Here is a 17,685-nt window from a genome sequence, read left to right as displayed (position 1 = left end):
TTTTCAATACCTAGATATGGTAGAACCAGTTCATAATTAGAAGGGTCTTAATATACGGTAAACCTCCGGTTAGTTCGAACAAAATTAAATAAATATTGACGAACCTGTTCGAATTATTCAAAATTATGCTTCAGAAAATAAGCGCGAGTTCGAACTATTCGAGTCAATATCGGCGAAAATCTCGGCAGAGTAAAATCATTAGACACAAACACATCCATCGTAAATCTGATACGTAACAACGGCGGCCTGAACAATGGCACATTTATAAGTAAGTAAAATGATAGTATTTCATTTAATTCATTGTTAATTGATCGTTAACGTTCTTCATTTCGCGATAACTATGATGGTTATTGCGCGAAGCCGCTCGGGCAATGCGTAGCTACAGTAGGCCCCAAAACAGTACCGTACACGTTTCATTTGTGACACAAAAGTTAAACATTTGTACAGTATAATCTTTGCATGGTTATATTTTTTTATCTGAATGAGAAACTATCGCTATATTATTATAATAAATGGTCTCTTAAATACATCAAAAGCAGTCTACATAACCTGTTGCGTTTACGAAAGCACTACTGTAAAAATAGGCGATATATGTTGGTAAAATTAGGTCAGAACATCAACATGTCTGCTTTTAAATATGCCCAGTCGTATTATCTACCAAACATAGTTGATACCTGCAAAATTATCCATCACTAATTGGGACACCTGTGGATTGTTTTGACTGGATATGAATGCTTTTCACGTCACTCAGCACGATTGGGCAGCCGATCGATCCTTTCAACTATATACCGCAAGCGACACCTCGCGTAGCATGCTTACCTAGTGTGAGGTCACAGGTTTTCAGGTAATACCTTGATTGGCAGTACTTAAGAGATGTCCTGTCACAATCAAATAATCATAATGCTAAGTTAACACTAGTTATATGTGAAAATTCACGGACGATTTCTTAGTTTGCCATACACAGCACAAATACAAATATCGCATGTTATTTATACATTGTCGGGGCCTACATTTGCAATCGGCTGTCTCGTGCGTGGTGTATTTTGCAATGTAACAAAAACTAAATTAACGCTAAAATATGTGGCATATATTAAATCACAGATGCATTCTAATGATCACGCATACAATCTAATAACCTAAACGTGCTTGTTGATCAAATTTAAATCTTGGCATTTTTTCTGGGCCGGTCATCGGGGCCGGGTCGTCGCGAGCTTTCAATGGAGTTTGCCGGAAAAAATGTTACTTTACGTTCTTCATTTGACAAGTTCGAACTATCCGAAATGGTGTCTGTTATAAACAGCCAGAGTTCGAACTATTACTAGCTAAAAAATTACTGTTTTTCTAGAAAAAAATGTGTGTTCGAACTTCCGCGTGTTTGAATTAATCGTAGGTTTACCGTCAGGTGCTTGGCCAAAATTTGAAATTTCATGACCCTGGGGTCTTGTGGCAACCCCTAGGTAGGGGGTAAAATTTACTTTAGTTTACATAGTGAAATCACAATTTTGAGCATCATTTGTTGATTTGACATTGGAAATAATTCAAATTTGGTTAGAATTATTTGAATTTAATGGTAGTTTGATTATGCACATATTGGCCCTGGCTGATTCCCACTAGGCTGATATATCAGAACTTGGATGACCCTTAAGGTCTATGATTGGCTTTTGTTATTCATTTGAGATACCGTATAGCGGGAAATTTTAGCAGTCATAAAATTTGGCAATTTGGTCATAAAAACTGAAAGTTAAATTTTGGGGGGTTAAAATTTAGCGATTTTCCTTAAATGTAGGGTTTTTATTTGGCGTTGAGCACATGTATTACCTACCTACATTGAAATTTTCACAACGTCTATTTAATTGGCGGTGTTAAAATTTGATGGGTTAAATTTTGGAAATCTATATACGGACCCGCCAACATTTTAACATGGCATTTGTTAGAAATTATAACGTAGTGGCCAATGATGAAAGACTCAACACCATCTTATAACATTATTGGAAACATTTATAAGACAAAAAAAACCCCAAAACAACAACAACAAAAAAACATCATTTTATTGTTTCCAACTGGAAAAGTTACAATTCATGTATAATTTAGATCTTTACACTAGAGGACCCAATTGACAAGCTATATGTGGCTTTCATGTGATATCTTGTGTATAAAGCAGTTACAAAACGGTACCAATAAATTTTCATTTTAATTTGTGATATACACGTGTACATTCCAAACATAATCTATGATATTTGTGTCAACATGTTGAGTTAGTATGTAACCAATATATAATTTTACACAATGCATTTACCTGGATATGTATATCATTATTACATGTATTATTATAACCCCAGTATACTGTCCACAAGTTTATCAATCTCACTTGCATATAAAGCTTATAGGTGGATTTGAATTAGAATGGAGATAACCCTTAGGTTATTTGAATTAGAATGGAGATAACCCTTAGGTTATTTGAATTAGAATGGAGATAACCCTTAGGTTATTTGAATTAGAATGGAGATAACCCTTAGGTAGTTTATATTATAATGGAGATAACCCTTAGGTTATTTGAATTAGAATGGAGATAACCCTTAGGTCATTTGAATTAGAATGGAGATAACCCTTAGGTCATTTGAATTAGAATGGAGATAACCCTTAGGTTGTTTGAATTAGAATGGAGATAACGCTTAGGTTATTTGAATTAGAATGGAGATAACCCTTAGGTCATTTGAATTAGAATGGAGATAACCCTTAGGTTGTTTGAATTAGAATGGAGATAACCCTTAGGTTATTTGAATCAGAATGGATATAACCCTTAGGTTTTTAGCTCACCTGGACCGAAGGTCCGGTGAGCTTATGTCATGGCGCAGCGTCCGTCGTCTGTCCGTCGTCCGTCCGTCCGTCCGTCCGTCCGTCGTCCGTCCGTCCGTCGTCCGTCAACATTTACTTCAAATCGCTACTAGTCAAGAAGTTCTTATTGGATTTTGACCAAATTTGGCCAGAAACATCCTTGGCAGAAGGGGAACAGATTTTGCATAAATGGTGACTCTGACCCCCGAGGGGCCAAAGGGGCGGGGCCCAATAGGGGAAATAGAGGTAATTCTTTTAAATCGCTACTAGTCATAAAGTTATGAATGGATTTGAACCCAACTTGTTCAGTGACATCCTTGGGGGAAGGGGAACAGATTTTGCATAAATGGTGACTCTGACCCCAGAGGGGCCAAAGGGGCGGGGCCCAATAGGGGAAATAGAGGTAATTCTTTTAAATCGCTACTAGTCAAGAAGTTCTTATTGGATTTTGACCAAATTTGGCCAGAAACAACCTTGGCAGAAGGGGAACAGATTTTGCATAAATGGTGACTCTGACCCCCGAGGGGCCAAAGGGGTGGGGCCCAATAGGGGAAATAGAGGTAATTCCTTTAAATCGCTACTAGTGATAAAGTTATGAATGGATTTGAACCCAACTTGGTCAGAAACATCCTTGGGGGAAAGGGAACAGATTTTGCATAAATGGTGTCTCTGACCCCTGAGGGGCCAAATGGACAGGGCCCCAATAGGGGAAATAGAGGTAATTCCTTTAAATCGCTACTAGTCATAAAGTTACGAATGGATTTGAACCCAACTTGGTCAGAGACATCCTTGAGGGAAGGGGAACAGATTTTGCATAAATGGTGGCTCTGACCCCCGAGAACCCAAAGGGGCGGGGCCCAATAGGGGAAATAGAGGTAATTCCTTTAAATCGCTGCTTGTCATAAAGTTATGAATGGATTTGAACCCAATTTGGTCAGAGACATCCTTGGGGGAAGGGGAACAAATTTTGCATAAATGGTGACTCTGACCCCCGAGGGGCCAAAGGGGCGGGGCCCAATAGGGGAAATAGAGGTAATTCCTTTAAATCGCTACTAGTCATAAAGTTATGAATGGATTTGAACCCAATTTGGTCAGAAACATCCTTGGGGGAAGGGAAACAGATTTTGCATAAATGGTGACTCTGACCCCAAAGGGGCCAAGGGGCAGGCCCAATAGGGGAAATAGAGGTAATTCATTTAAATCGCTACTAGTCATAAAGTTATGAATGGATTTTAATCCAATTTGGTCAGAAACATCCTTGGGGGAAGGGGAACAGATTTTGCATAAATGGTGGCTCTGACCCCAAAGGGGCCAAAGGGGCGGGGCCCAATAGGGGAAATAGAGGTAATTCCTTTAAATCGCTACTATTCATAAAGTTATGAATGGATTTGAACCCAACTTGGTCAGAAACATCCTTGGCAGAAGGGGAACAGATTTTGCATAAATGGTGGCTCTGACCCCAAAGGGACCAAAGGGGCGGGGCCCAATAGGGGAAATAGAGGTAATTCCTTTAAATCGCTACTAGTCATAAAGTTATAAATGGATTTGAACCCAATTTGGTCAGAAACATCCTTGGGGAAAGGGGAACACATTTTGCATAAATGGTGACTCTGACCCCCCGAGGGGCCAAAAGGGTGGGGCTCAATAGGGGAAATAGTTTTAATTCCTTTAAATCGCTACTAGTTATAAAGTGATGAATGCATGCATGTTCTAAAAACAATTCTTGAGGTCTTTCAGACCTTTAGAGAGTCTGGACTTCATTAATCTTTAAAGCAGTTCGGATTCCCACACTATAACGATATATAGCATTGTTAGAGATTTACAAATAAAACAAATTCAATATGAACATTATTTTGACATTTGGTCCAATCCAACCAGGTGAGCGATACAGGCCCCATGGGCCTCTTGTTTGAAGTAGAATGGATATAACCCTTAGGTTATTTGAATTAGAATGGAGATAACCCTTAGGTAGTTTATATTATAATGGAGATAACCCTTAGGTTATTTGAATTAGAACAGAGATAACCCTTAGGTTGTTTGAATTAGAATGGATATAACCCTTAGTTTGTTTGAATTAGAATGGAGATAACCCTTAGGTTATTTGAATTAGAATGGAGATAACCCTGAGGTTATTTGAATTAGAATTGAGATGGCTGTCATGTAGTGGGTACTGATAGAATCAGAGATGACAGTGGTTGTCATGTAGTGGGTACTGATAGAATCAGAGATGACAGTGGTTGTCATGTAGTGAGAACTGATAGAATCAGAGAATACAGTGGTTGTCATGTAGTGAGTACTGATAGAATCAGAGATGACAGTGGTTGTCATGTAGTGAGAACTGATATAATCAGAGAATACAGTGGTTGTCATGTAGTGAGAACTGATAGAATCAGAGATGACAGTGGTTGTCATGTAGTGAGAACTGATAGAATCAGAGATGACAGTGGTTGTCGTGTAGTGAGAACTGATAGAATCATAGATATGGCATTTGTGTCATGAAGTGAGTACTGATAGAATCAGATATGACATTTGTTGTCATGTAGTGAGAACTGATAGAATCAGAGAATACAGTGGTTGTCATGTAGTGAGTACTGATAGAATCAGAGATGACAGTGGTTGTCATGTAGTGAGAACTGATAGAATCAGAGATATGGCATTTGTGTCATGAAGTGAGTACTGATAGAATCAGATATGACATTTGTTGTCATGTAGTGAGAACTGATAAAATCAGAGATGACAGTGGTTGTCATGTAGTCAGTACTGATTGAATCAGAGATGACAGTGGTTGTCATGTAGTGAGAACTGATAAATCAGAGATGACAGTGGTTGTCATGTAGTCAGTACTGATTGAATCAGAGATGACAGTGGTTGTAATGTAGTGAGAACTGATAGAATCATAGATATGACATTTGTGTCATGAAGTGAGTACTGATAGAATCAGAGATATGGCATTTGTTGTCATGTAGTCAGTACTGATTGAATCAGAGATGACAGTGGTTGTCATGTAGTGAGTACTGATAGAATCAGAGATGACAGTGGTTGTCATGTAGTGAGAACTGATAGAATCAGAGAATACAGTGGTTGTCATGTAGTGAGTACTGATAGAATCAGAGATGACAGTGGTTGTCATGTAGTGAGAACTGATAAAATAGAAGATATGACATTTGTTGTCATGTAGTGAGTACTGATAGAATCAGAGAATACAGTGGTTGTCATGTAGTGAGAACTGATAGAATCAGAGAATACAGTGGTTGTCATGTAGTGAGTACTGATAGAATCAGAGATGACAGTGGTTGTCATGTAGTGAGAACTGATAAAATAGAAGATATGACATTTGTTGTCATGTAGTGAGAACTGATAGAATCAGAGATGACAGTGGTTGTCATGTAGTGAGAACTGATAGAATCAGAGATGACAGTGGTTGTCGTGTACTGACCATATATAGTGTTCCTCAGATATGGATGGAAAAGGTTTATAGATACATTAGTATAGTATGGTGGTTATCAGGAGGAAGGAGTGTTTTAGCAGGAGTTGTATAAAGTCAGGAGGACTTTAGTAGGAGTTGGAAAATCAGGAGGACTTTAGTAGGAGTTGGAAAATCAGGAGGACTTTAGTAGGAGTTGGAAAATCAGGAGGACTTTAGTAGGAGTTGTATAAAGTCAGGAGGACTTTAGTAGGAGTTGTATAAAGTCAGGAGGACTTTAGTAGGAGTTGTATAAAGTCAGGAGGAATTTAGTAGGAGTTGGAAAGTCAGGAGGACTTTAGTAGGAGTTGTATAAAGTCAGGAGGACTTTAGTAGGAGTTGTATAAAGTCAGGAGGACTTTAGTAGGAGTTGTATAAAGTCAGGAGGACTTTAGTAGGAGTTGTATAAAGTCAGGAGGACTTTAGTAGGAGTTGTATAAAGTCAGGAGAACTTCAGTAGGAGATGGAAAGTGAGGAGGACTTTAGTAGGAGTTGTATAAAGTCAGGAGGACTTTAGTAGGAGTTGTATAAAGTCAGGAGGACTTTAGTAGGAGTTGTATAAAGTCAGGAGGACTTTAGTAGGAGTTGTATAAAGTCAGGAGGACTTTAGTAGGAGTTGTATAAAGTCAGGAGGACTTTAGTAGGAGTTGTATAAAGTCAGGAGAACTTCAGTAGGAGTTGTATAAAGTCAGGAGGACTTTAGTAGGAGTTGTATAAAGTCAGGAGGACTTTAGTAGGAGTTGTATAAAGTCAGGAGGACTTTAGTAGGAGTTGTATAAAGTCAGGAGGACTTTAGTAGGAGTTGTATAAAGTCAGGAGGACTTTAGTAGGAGTTGTATAAAGTCAGGAGAACTTCAGTAGGAGATGGAAAGTGAGGAGGACTTTAGTAGGAGTTGTATAAAGTCAGGAGGACTTTAGTAGGAGTTGTATAAAGTCAGGAGGACTTTAGTAGGAGTTGTATAAAGTCAGGAGGACTTTAGTAGGAGTTGTATAAAGTCAGGAGGACTTTAGTAGGAGATGGAAAGTGAGGAGGACTTTAGTAGGAGATGGAAAGTGAGGAGGACTTCAGTAGGAGATGGAAAGTGAGGAGGACTTCAGTAGGAGATGGAAAGTCAGGAGGACTTTAGTAGGAGTTGTATAAAGTCAGGAGGACTTTAGTAGGAGTTGGAAAGTCAGGAGGACTTTAGTAGGAGATGGAAAGTCAGGAGGACTTTAGTAGGAGTTGTATAAAGTCAGGAGGACTTTAGTAGGAGATGGAAAGTGAGGAGGACTTTAGTAGGAGATGGAAAGTGAGGAGGACTTCAGTAGGAGATGGAAAGTGAGGAGGACTTCAGTAGGAGATGGAAAGTCAGGAGAACTTTAGTAGGAGATGGAAAGTCAGGAGTGTTTTAGTAGGAGTTGTATAAAGTCAGGAATGTTTTAGTAGGAGTTGTATAAACCTCAGGAATGTTTTAGTAGGAGTTGTATAAAGTCAGGAATGTTTTAGTAGGAGTTGTATAAAGTCAGGAATGTTTTAGTAGGAGTTGTATAAAGTCAGGAATGTTTTAGTAGGAGTTGTATAAAGTCAGGAATGTTTTAGTAGGAGTTGTATAAAGTCAGGAGGACTTTAGTAGGAGTTGTATAAAGTCAGGAATGTTTTAGTAGGAGTTGTATAAAGTCAGGAATGTTTTAGTAGGAGTTGTATAAAGTCAGGAATGTTTTAGTAGGAGTTGTATAAAGTCAGGAATGTTTTAGTAGGAGTTGTATAAAGTCAGGAATGTTTTAGTAGGAGTTGTATAAAGTCAGGAGGACTTTAGTAGGAGTTGTATAAAGTCAGGAGGACTTTAGTAGGAGTTGGAAAATCAGGAGGACTTAAGTAGGAGTTGTATAAAGTCAGGAGAACTTTAGTAGGAGTTGTATAAAGTCAGGAGGACTTAAGTAGGAGTTGTATAAAGTCAGGAGAACTTTAGTAGGAGTTGTATAAAGTCAGGAGAACTTTAGTAGGAGTTGGAAAGTCAGATTTTAGTAGGAGATGGAAAGTCAAAAGGACTTTATGTTGAAGATAATAGCTGTAAATATCTTCATAGCATTTAATGATATCATTTGAACTAGTTGTCTGCTCTGAGACAAACAAGATTTTTGTTGTTGGTTGCTTAGTTCTAGGCCTGCTGCCTGCTTTTGTAATATTTGCTATGCTTCACTATATTGATTTTATATGACATAGGGTAGTCAGTCCTTCATTATACTTCTACTAAGATACATATCCCATATATCTCTACAAACTGAATAATTGATTGAACAAAAATGAATAAATCTCTTTGATATCAAATGGGAGTTGATGTACCGTATATATAGTACTTTGTGAAGTAAGAATACCTGTATTGGTGTATGCGTGATATTGTTCCATGTTAGGTATAAAACATCCAATACTCTGTCTTTTGCATGGTTTTATAGCTGTTTCAGGAACTTGTTGTTGATGATCATGATGGGATATAGATCTATCCACCTATTTGTTATAGCTCAGAGTATATTGTGCCTTGGTTGATAAAAACTTGGATGTAACAGAAATAATTTAATTTCAGCATAAAGGAATTTCATGTAAGCGCAAATATGTCATGTCAAATATGCAAAAAAATGTTACAACCTGTCTTTAAAGAATTTTACATCAGAAAAACCAGTTATCCCCAAGCTTGAGTCTGTGTACAAAAAACTTACGTACTAAAGTGTTTTAGACATTTTTGAAAAGAAAAAGTTTTATATTTTCCCATTTTATAAAGTTTAAAAAAAATATTTTTAGAATGCTTTTAAATCCAAAACAACACCAAGTTAAATCATTATTGATGACAGCATTCATAACTGGTGTAATGTGGTAATTCAAATATTAAACATTTGAAGATAGAAATGATCTTTTATAGTTTTTAGCTCACCTGGACTGAAGGTCCGGTGAGCATATGCCATGGCGCGGCGTCCGTCATCCGTCCGTCAACATTTGCTTCTTATTGGATATTGACCAAATTTGGTCAGAAACATCCTTGGTAGAAGGGGATCAGATTTTGCATTAATGGTGACTCTGACCCCCAAGGGGCCGAAGGGGCGGGGCCCGATAGGGGAAATTAAGGCAATTCCTTTAAATCGCTACTAGTCGTAAAGTTATGAATGGATTTGAACCCAATTTGGTCAGAAACATCCTTGGGGGAAGGAGAACAGATTTTGCATAAATGGTGACTCTGACCCCGAAGGGGCCAAAGGGGCGGGGCCCAATAGGGAAAATAGAGGTAATTCCTTTAAATCGCTACTACTTATTAAGTTATGAATGGATTTGAACCAAATTTGGTCAGAAACATCCTGGGGGGAAGGGGAACAGATTTTGCATCAATGGTGACTGACCCAAAAGGGGCGGGGCCCAATAGGGGAAATAGAGGTAATTCCTTTAAATCGCTACTTCTCATAAAGATATGAATGGATTTGAGCCCAATTAGGTCAGAAACATTCTTGAGGGAAGGAGAACAGATTTTGCATAAATGTTGACACTGATCCCCGAGGGGCCAAAGGGGCGGGGCCCAATAGGGGAAATAGAGGTAATTCCTTTAAATCGCTACTAGTTATTAAGTTATGAATGGATTTGAACCCAATTTGGTCATAAACATCCTTTGGGAAAGCGAAACAGATTTTGCATTAATGATGATTTTGACCCCCAATGGGCCAAAGGGGTGGGGCCCCATAGGGGAAATAAAGATAATTCCTTTAAATCGGTACTTGTCATAAAGTTATGAATGCATGTTGTAAAAACAATCCTTGAGGTCTTTCAGACCCTTAGAGAGTTTGGACTTCGTTATTTCTTTAAAGCAGCTGGGATCCCCACACTTTAACCATCTATAGCATTGTTTGAGATTGACAAATAAAACAAATTGAACATGAACATTATTTTGACATTTTATCAAATCCAACCAGGTGAGCGATACAGATCCCATGGGCCTCTTGTTGAACCTTGTTTTGTAGTGTATTAACTATTTCAGTGTTGACCAGACATTGTATGAGAATCAAGCACAATTCTAGTTATATTTTTGTATGATATGGTGTATTATCATGAAGGAACATTTGATTAAATGTGTAATGTTAAAAATACACATATGCAGACAGACTTTGGTATGTTTCTATGATATAATGAACACATATGCAGACCGACTTTGGTATGTTTCTATGATATAATGAGTTGATATATAATTTGATATGTAAAAAGCCTCTGATCTGTTTCATGACAGTGCTGTTGTTTGCCCTACTTTACTGCCGAAAATAGACTTTTTCTCCCAAACTAGCCAAAATTAAGAAAAATTCTTGCATTTTCTAGAAAATATTAGGGACTATATATTCCCAACTCTCACAAGCAGGCAGACTGGTTTTGGGTAAAAAAAAAAGTATAAAACCTGAGACAATCTAGATGTATTAGCCAATTTACCCTACCTGGGGTGTTCCCTTTAAACTGCATTATGATATGGTGTTTCTTGTAGATAATAGTGATTTGTAATGGAGAGGACAACCGTCCCTGTTCTATAATGTATGATTGCGAGATATTGGTTGTTTACATGCTTGCTAACAAAGCAATTGTTGTGTGAAGCCTTCAATTCCCACATACTGATCAGTGTTCAAAGTGATTAGCCAGAAATAAATGGGTCTGTCCTTGGGAGGCCAGGGTAAGAAAGGACAAACAGGCCTATCCTTTTGATGGTATGAAAGGACAGCTAGGTTTGTCCTTAGAAGAAAGAAACAGGTAGAAAAGGACAGACAGGTCTGTCCCTCAGAGGTTAGGAAAGGATAAATGGGTCTGTCCTTTGGAGGGAAGGAAAGGATAAATGGGTCTGTCTTTTGGGGGGTAGGAAAGGATAAATGGGTCTGTCTTTTGGGGGGTAGGAAAGGATAAATGGGTCTGTCCTTTGGAGGGTAGGAAAGGGTAAATGGGTCTGTCCTTTGGAGGGAAGGAAAAGATAAATGGGTCTGTCTTTTGGGGGGTAGGAAAGGATAAATGGGTCTGTCCTTTGGAGGGTAGGAAAGGGTAAATGGGTCTGTCCTTTAGAGGGAAGGAAAAGATAAATGGGTCTGTCTTTTGGGGGGTAGGAAAGGATAAATGGGTCTGTCCTTTGGAGGGTAGGAAAGGAAAAATGGGTCTGTCCTTTGGAGGGTAGGAAAGGATAAATGTGTAGTGGAACTTGACTGAGTAGAACATCGGCGACATGGGTAGCTCAGTGGTAGAGTGTCCGTCTAGACTTTGGAGGGTCTTGGGTTTGAACCCCGGTCTGGCTGCTACATTTTCTTCTTCTCCTGTTACAAAATTGGTGAGCTTGCCTCCCCTTGTTTGAGCATTAGGAGTTATCATGCTTAGCAAGGTGATATCCAAACTTCTGGTCTTCGGGGGCGAAGACCTGAAAAAAGGAGGGAGGAATGTAGTGGAACTGGACTGGGTCAATCATCGGCGACCAGGTAGCTCAGTGGTAAAGTGTCTGTCTAGAGTTTGGAGGGTCCCAGTTTGAACCCCGGTCTGGCTGCTACATTTTCTCCTCCTGTTACAAAAATGAAATGGGTCTCTCCCTTGGAGGGTAGGAAAAGATAAATGGGTCTGTCCTTTAGAGGGTAGGAAAGGATAATTGGATCTGTCCTTCGGAGGGAAGAGAGGATAAACGGGTCTGTCCTTTGGAGGGTAGGAAAGGATAAATATGGATCTGTCCTTTTGAGGGTAGGAAAGGATAAATGGGTCTGTCCTTTGGAGGGTAGGAAAGGATAAATGGATCTGTCCTTTGGAGGGTAGGAAAGGATAAATGGGTCTGTCCTTTGGAGGGTAGGAAAGGATAAATGGATCTGTCCTTTGGAGGGTAGGAAAGGATAAATGGGTCTGTCTTTTGGGGGGTAGGAAAGGATAAATGGGTCTGTCTTTTGGAGGGTAGGAAAGGATAAATGGATCTGTCCTTTGGAGGGTAGGAAAGGATAAATGGGTCTGTCCTTTGGAGGGTAGGAAAGGATAAATGGATATGTCCTCTGGAGGGTAGGAAAGGATAAATGGATCTGTCCTTTGGAGGGTAGGAAAGGATAAATGGGATAAATGGGTCTGTCCTTTGGAGGGTAGGAAAGGATAAACGGGTCTGTCTTTTGGAGGGTAGGAAAGGATAAATGGGTCTGTCCTTTTTAGCTGGTAGTGATTCATTGTCAAGGCCATAATTGTTAAAAATATGCAATGGTTAATGAAAATATTATTTCTTCATTCTCAAATAGATCGAGTGCTGGATGGTTTTGATGTAATTCTAGTTGTAATTCCTTAGGGAATATTGAATATGAAGAAATTGTTCAGTTAAGTTTATAGATACATACAAGTTTATAAACTGCCTCTTGCTTAGTAATGTGAAAAGTTTAGACAATGTGATGATCTAAATAAAATACAAACATGAAATACTCATTGGCTTCTCCATTTATCAAGGTCATAATTAATATTATGAACGACATCAAAAAGACATTCTTTTGAAATATTTCTATCAAGCATTTATTGAAGGTATGCTATTAATTGTGAATTTGCTAACCACAGTATGGTACTTGTTGGTCTCAGAACAAGGACATCATGCAATACTGCTGAAGTGATGTACTAATTCACCAAACCCTGGTCACATGATGTAACAAGTCACTAAACCCTGGTCACATGATGTAACAAGTCACTAAACCCTGGTCACATGATGTAACAAGTCACCAAACCCTGGTCACATGATGTAACAAGTCACCAAACCCTGGTCACATGATGTAACAAGTCACTAAACCCTGGTCACATGATGTAACAAGTCACCAAACCCTGGTCACATGATGTAACAAGTCAGTAAACCCTGGTCACATGATGTAACAAGTCACCAAACCCTGGTCACATGATGTAACAAGTCACTAAACCCTGGTCACATGATGTAACAAGTCATCAAACCCTGGTCACATGATGTAACAAGTCACTTAACCCTGGTCACATAATGTAACAAGTCACTAAACCCTGGTCACATGATGTAACAAGTCACTAAACCCTGGTCACATGATGTACTAACCTATCAAACCCTGGTCACATGTTGTAACAAGTCACCAACCCCTGGTCACATGTTGTAACAAGTCACCAAACCCTGGTCACATGATGTAACAAGTCACTAAACCCTGGTCACATGATGTAACAAGTCACCAAACCCTGGTCACATGATGTAACAAGTCACTAAACCCTGGTCACATGATGTAACAAGTCATCAAACCCTGGTCACATGATGTAACAAGTCACTAAACCCTGGTCACATGATGTACTAATTCACTAAACCCTGGTCACATGATGTAACAAGTCATCAAACCCTGGTCACATGATGTAACAAGTCACTAAACCCTGGTCACATGATGTACTAACCTATCAAACCCTGGTCACATGCTGTAACAAGTCACCAAACCCTGGTCACATGTTGTAACAAGTCACCAAACCCTAGTCACATGATGTACTAATTCACCAAACCCTGGTCACATGATGTACTAATTCACCAAACCCTGGTCACATGATGTAACAAGTCACTAAACCCTGGTCACATGATGTACTAACCTATCAAACCCTGGTCACATGATGTAACAAGTCACCAAACCCTGATCACATGATGTACTAATTCACCAAACCCTGGTCACATGTTGTAACAAGTCACCAAACCCTGGTCACATGTTGTAACAAGTCACCAAACCCTGGTCACATGATGCACTAACCTATCAAACCCTGGTCACATGATGTGCTAACCTATCAAACCCTGGTCACATGATGTATTAACCTATTAAACCCTGGTCACATGATGTACTAACCTATCAAACCCTGGTCACATGGTGCACTAATTCACCAACCCTGGTAACATGATGTACAAGTGTAAGTTGTGACTTGGGGATAAACTTGACTGTGATAACAGGACCAGCAGGAGATAAACTTGCACTCCATTACCAAACTATTGAAATGCAGTCATCTGGCAGGATCAGGCTGATTTAATGGATCACCTTTCTTTTGTCCCACCATTTCAAAACATGAATTCATATTTATGTTTTCCATGAATTCATGTAGAATGGATTAAAAACCCTTCTTACATGACCAAAATGCATGAAATATTTAGTGAATTGCATTTATATTTTACAGCAGGGAATATTCTATTTTTATTGCCCTTTTAGTTTTTCGTGTCACTTTTCAATGCCAGTCATACATGCAAATAAAACAAAATCTCATACTTGTGATACGTTTAATGCATTCATTTCTGAATTGAACCTTGTGTACTGTTATGTATGGGAACATTTCTAACTGGTATAGTGGGGACTTGAACAAAGTCTGATACGATGCATATGGAACTAAATGGAACTTCTCGAAGGCAGTACAACTCAAAGATGGTATACGTTTTGTAAATGTAGGACAAGGTAGTCATGTTCTAACATGTGGGAAACTTTAGAGAAAAGATAAGATTTGTGAAGATTTATGGGTGCTCCTTCAAGGTTTGAAGTGATATAAAAAACTGGAATAGATAAATCAACAGTAGTGAGAACCGTTATATATTGGTTAGATAGTACAGGCTGGCTACAGGTGTGACCGTGTGGGTATCCAGCAGTGTGTATAAACACCTTACGGACCAGATCAATTGATCTGTAAGTCCTGTCCTGGAGAACCCAGATAAATGGTTAGAAGGCCTGCCAGGGAAAGTGTCGCAAACCACTGTCAATACCGCACACCTATTCTACTCGCAGGAGACTTCTACAGGTAATTATGTAAATTCCACAAGGAAACACTGGGCCACCCGCCTGTACGAATGGATCGGTCGGATACACAGTAGAATCCACCTGTACCTACTGACAGGACTAATACACACCTCACTGACAACTGTCACAGCCTGATCCCCATTATCACGAGATCAGAAGGATCATGGTCAGTAGTTGGTCAAAATGATTTGAAAGAAAAGCTCTGACTTTTTTCATATTTGAATTGATCATACAGTTTAAATGTAATACAAGTAGAGAAGTGAACACTTTGTGCATATATGAAAACTACTAACATTTATGGGAAGCTAGAGAAACTACATGTGACTAAGAGCATGAAATAACAACGGTTTGACAAAGACTCAACTTTCTGTTTAGAATCAAGCTGTTTGGCTGTGTGTGGATTTATTGTTTTGGGATTATGGTTTGACAGATTTTGTGTAAGGACATAAACAGGCCTATTGTAGTGGATTATTGTTGTAGCACTGCTTGTGTGTGTTTACAGTGGTAGAATGGAAAACGACAAACTGTCTTACCAATTGTGATTCCGATGTAATTTCTGTGTTGTATATAAAAAATATATTTTCAAAATGTGATAAACGGAGCTGTGTTTGGTCTGTGTTTACCATGTTGGGATATATACTGCCTGTTTCTGGAAGTTAGTGTGGGTTTGTATCTACATGATAGTGAGAAGCTTTAACTGTTAGGAAGCACTCACTGTTATGTTGCACTTGGAGATTGTTGGTTCGAATCCACGGCCAGGGGTGCCAGGAAGGATTGGGTACACAGAGAGGACAGCCAGTGTCACCCCTACCCAACTACGTACAGCACACATTCTCCCTGTCGGCTCGAGGTACGTATCTCTTATAACTGGTAACACAGGGACTTGTAAACAATTATGGTACCTGTGTTTTAGGTTTGGTAGGTATGTATCTCTTATAACTGGTAACGCAGGGACTTGTAAATAATTATGGTACCTGTGTTTTAGGTTTGGTAGGTATGTATCTCTTATAACTGGTAACACAGGGACTTGTAAACAATTATGGTACCTGTGTTTTAGGTTTGGTAGGTACGTATCTCTTATAACTGGTAACGCAGGGACTTGTAAATAATTATGGTACCTGTGTTTTAGGTTTGGTAGGTATGTATCTCTTATAACTGGTAACACAGGGACTTGTAAACAATTATGGTACCTGTGTTTTAGGTTTGGTAGGTTGAATCATCCCATTGGATGTGAATTTAACATTTCTATCCTGCCAGATTTCACCAATGGTATGTAAAACGGATGGTGATCAAGGTTGAAACTGGTGAAAGGAAAACCAGGGCATAAAAATGGCTTTACAGTTACAGGAGTTGGTTTCTGTCTTCAGTGAAATAATACAAAGTATACATATTGTCAGGAGAAATAATCTCATGATTTCAAATTGATTTTTTAGGCGATCTAAGAACAGCACATAAAGTCATATTTTTTAATGTAAAGTTTTTGAATATAATTAGCGTAATATCACAAAATTGATATCATAACCTCCTAATTGTTAATCATTTCACATAGATTAAAAGTGCTTCACCTAACATAATATACTGAGAGTTTGTAGCCCACTAGCTATACTACTACCTTACTGGAAGTTTACACTCCCTCCCTGTGTCCATACATAACCTTGTCTTCCTTTTACCACACAAATTTTACATTTGAGTACATATCTTGGGATGATGGATAATGTCATACAGAAACTTTCATTCCACCATATATAGAGTTAATGCCCTTTGTTAACCAGGTGACATTGAGCTATATCATTGATTTGTTGAGTCATTTCTTTGGTAGACATTCTTTTTGTTTTGAGTGTTACAACCTCGTAATAGAACAAGTAATATTATGATGGTTGAAATAGTGAGTTTCATATTAAAATTGGGTTTCCCATTTTTAGTGTTACACCTTTATTAATTTTATCACTAATTTTGTCAGTGTATATGGGGAAATATGGATTGCATGCAGTAATCTGATTGTTTATAAAGACATATTTTCCTGGATATATTTGTATTTTGTGGAATGGAATATATTAGACAAATTTGTGAGATTCACTGAGCTCTCATGTATGTAGGTGGATTTCTAATTAAAACTCATTACAGTGCCCATACTATCAATTTGTTTGAATGTTTTAGAAACGTTACTTCTTTATTAAAACAGATTTGTTTTTGTTGAATAGCTTAACAAGTGGTTGATTGCCTGTCATTACTGTAAGCTGTCAATTCTGTCATAGAAATTAACTTCTCTATAGTAAGAGATTTGTGTTTGGTGCCTGTCATTACATTAACTTCTCTATAGTAAGAGATTTGTGTTTGGAGAAATTAACTTCTCTATAGTAAGAGATTTGTGTTTGGAGAACTTAACTTCTCTATAGTAAGAGATTTGTGTTTGGTGCCTGTCATTACATTAACTTCTCTATAGTAAGAGATTTGTGTTTGGTGCCTGTCATTACATTAACTTCTCTATAGTAAGAGATTTGTGTTTGGAGAACTTAACTTCTCTATAGTAAGAGATTTTTGTTTGGTGCCTGTCATTACTGTAAGCTGTCAATTCTGTCTTAGAAATTAACTTCTCTATAGTAAGAGATTTGTGTTTGGAGAACTTAACTTCTCTATAG

At 38.4% G+C, this 17,685-nt stretch overlaps 1 protein-coding gene across 2 annotated transcripts in view; it reads left to right on the top strand.

The window, feature by feature from the left end:
- Positions 1–17,685, top strand: part of LOC117328142 (protein FAM149A-like) — an 85,594-nt gene that overhangs the window by 10,647 nt on the left and 57,262 nt on the right. Inside the window, exon 1 of one of the 2 annotated variants that reach the window (XM_033885636.1) lies at positions 15,093–15,896. The exons of the other annotated variant lie outside the window; for it this stretch is intronic. Coding sequence (XP_033741527.1) covers positions 15,766–15,896 — 131 coding nt within the window. The 5' untranslated portion in view covers positions 15,093–15,765. Of the gene's footprint in view, positions 1–15,092; positions 15,897–17,685 lie in introns of those variants that run through there. 2 annotated transcript variants of the gene reach the window in all.

Source organism: Pecten maximus, chromosome 1 (genome assembly GCF_902652985.1).
Source record: "Pecten maximus chromosome 1, xPecMax1.1, whole genome shotgun sequence".
In the NCBI taxonomy this organism is placed as follows: Eukaryota; Metazoa; Mollusca; class Bivalvia; order Pectinida; family Pectinidae; genus Pecten; species Pecten maximus.
The sequence above is the reverse complement of the archived record's forward strand: the minus strand, read 5'-3'. Positions and strand labels throughout refer to the sequence as shown.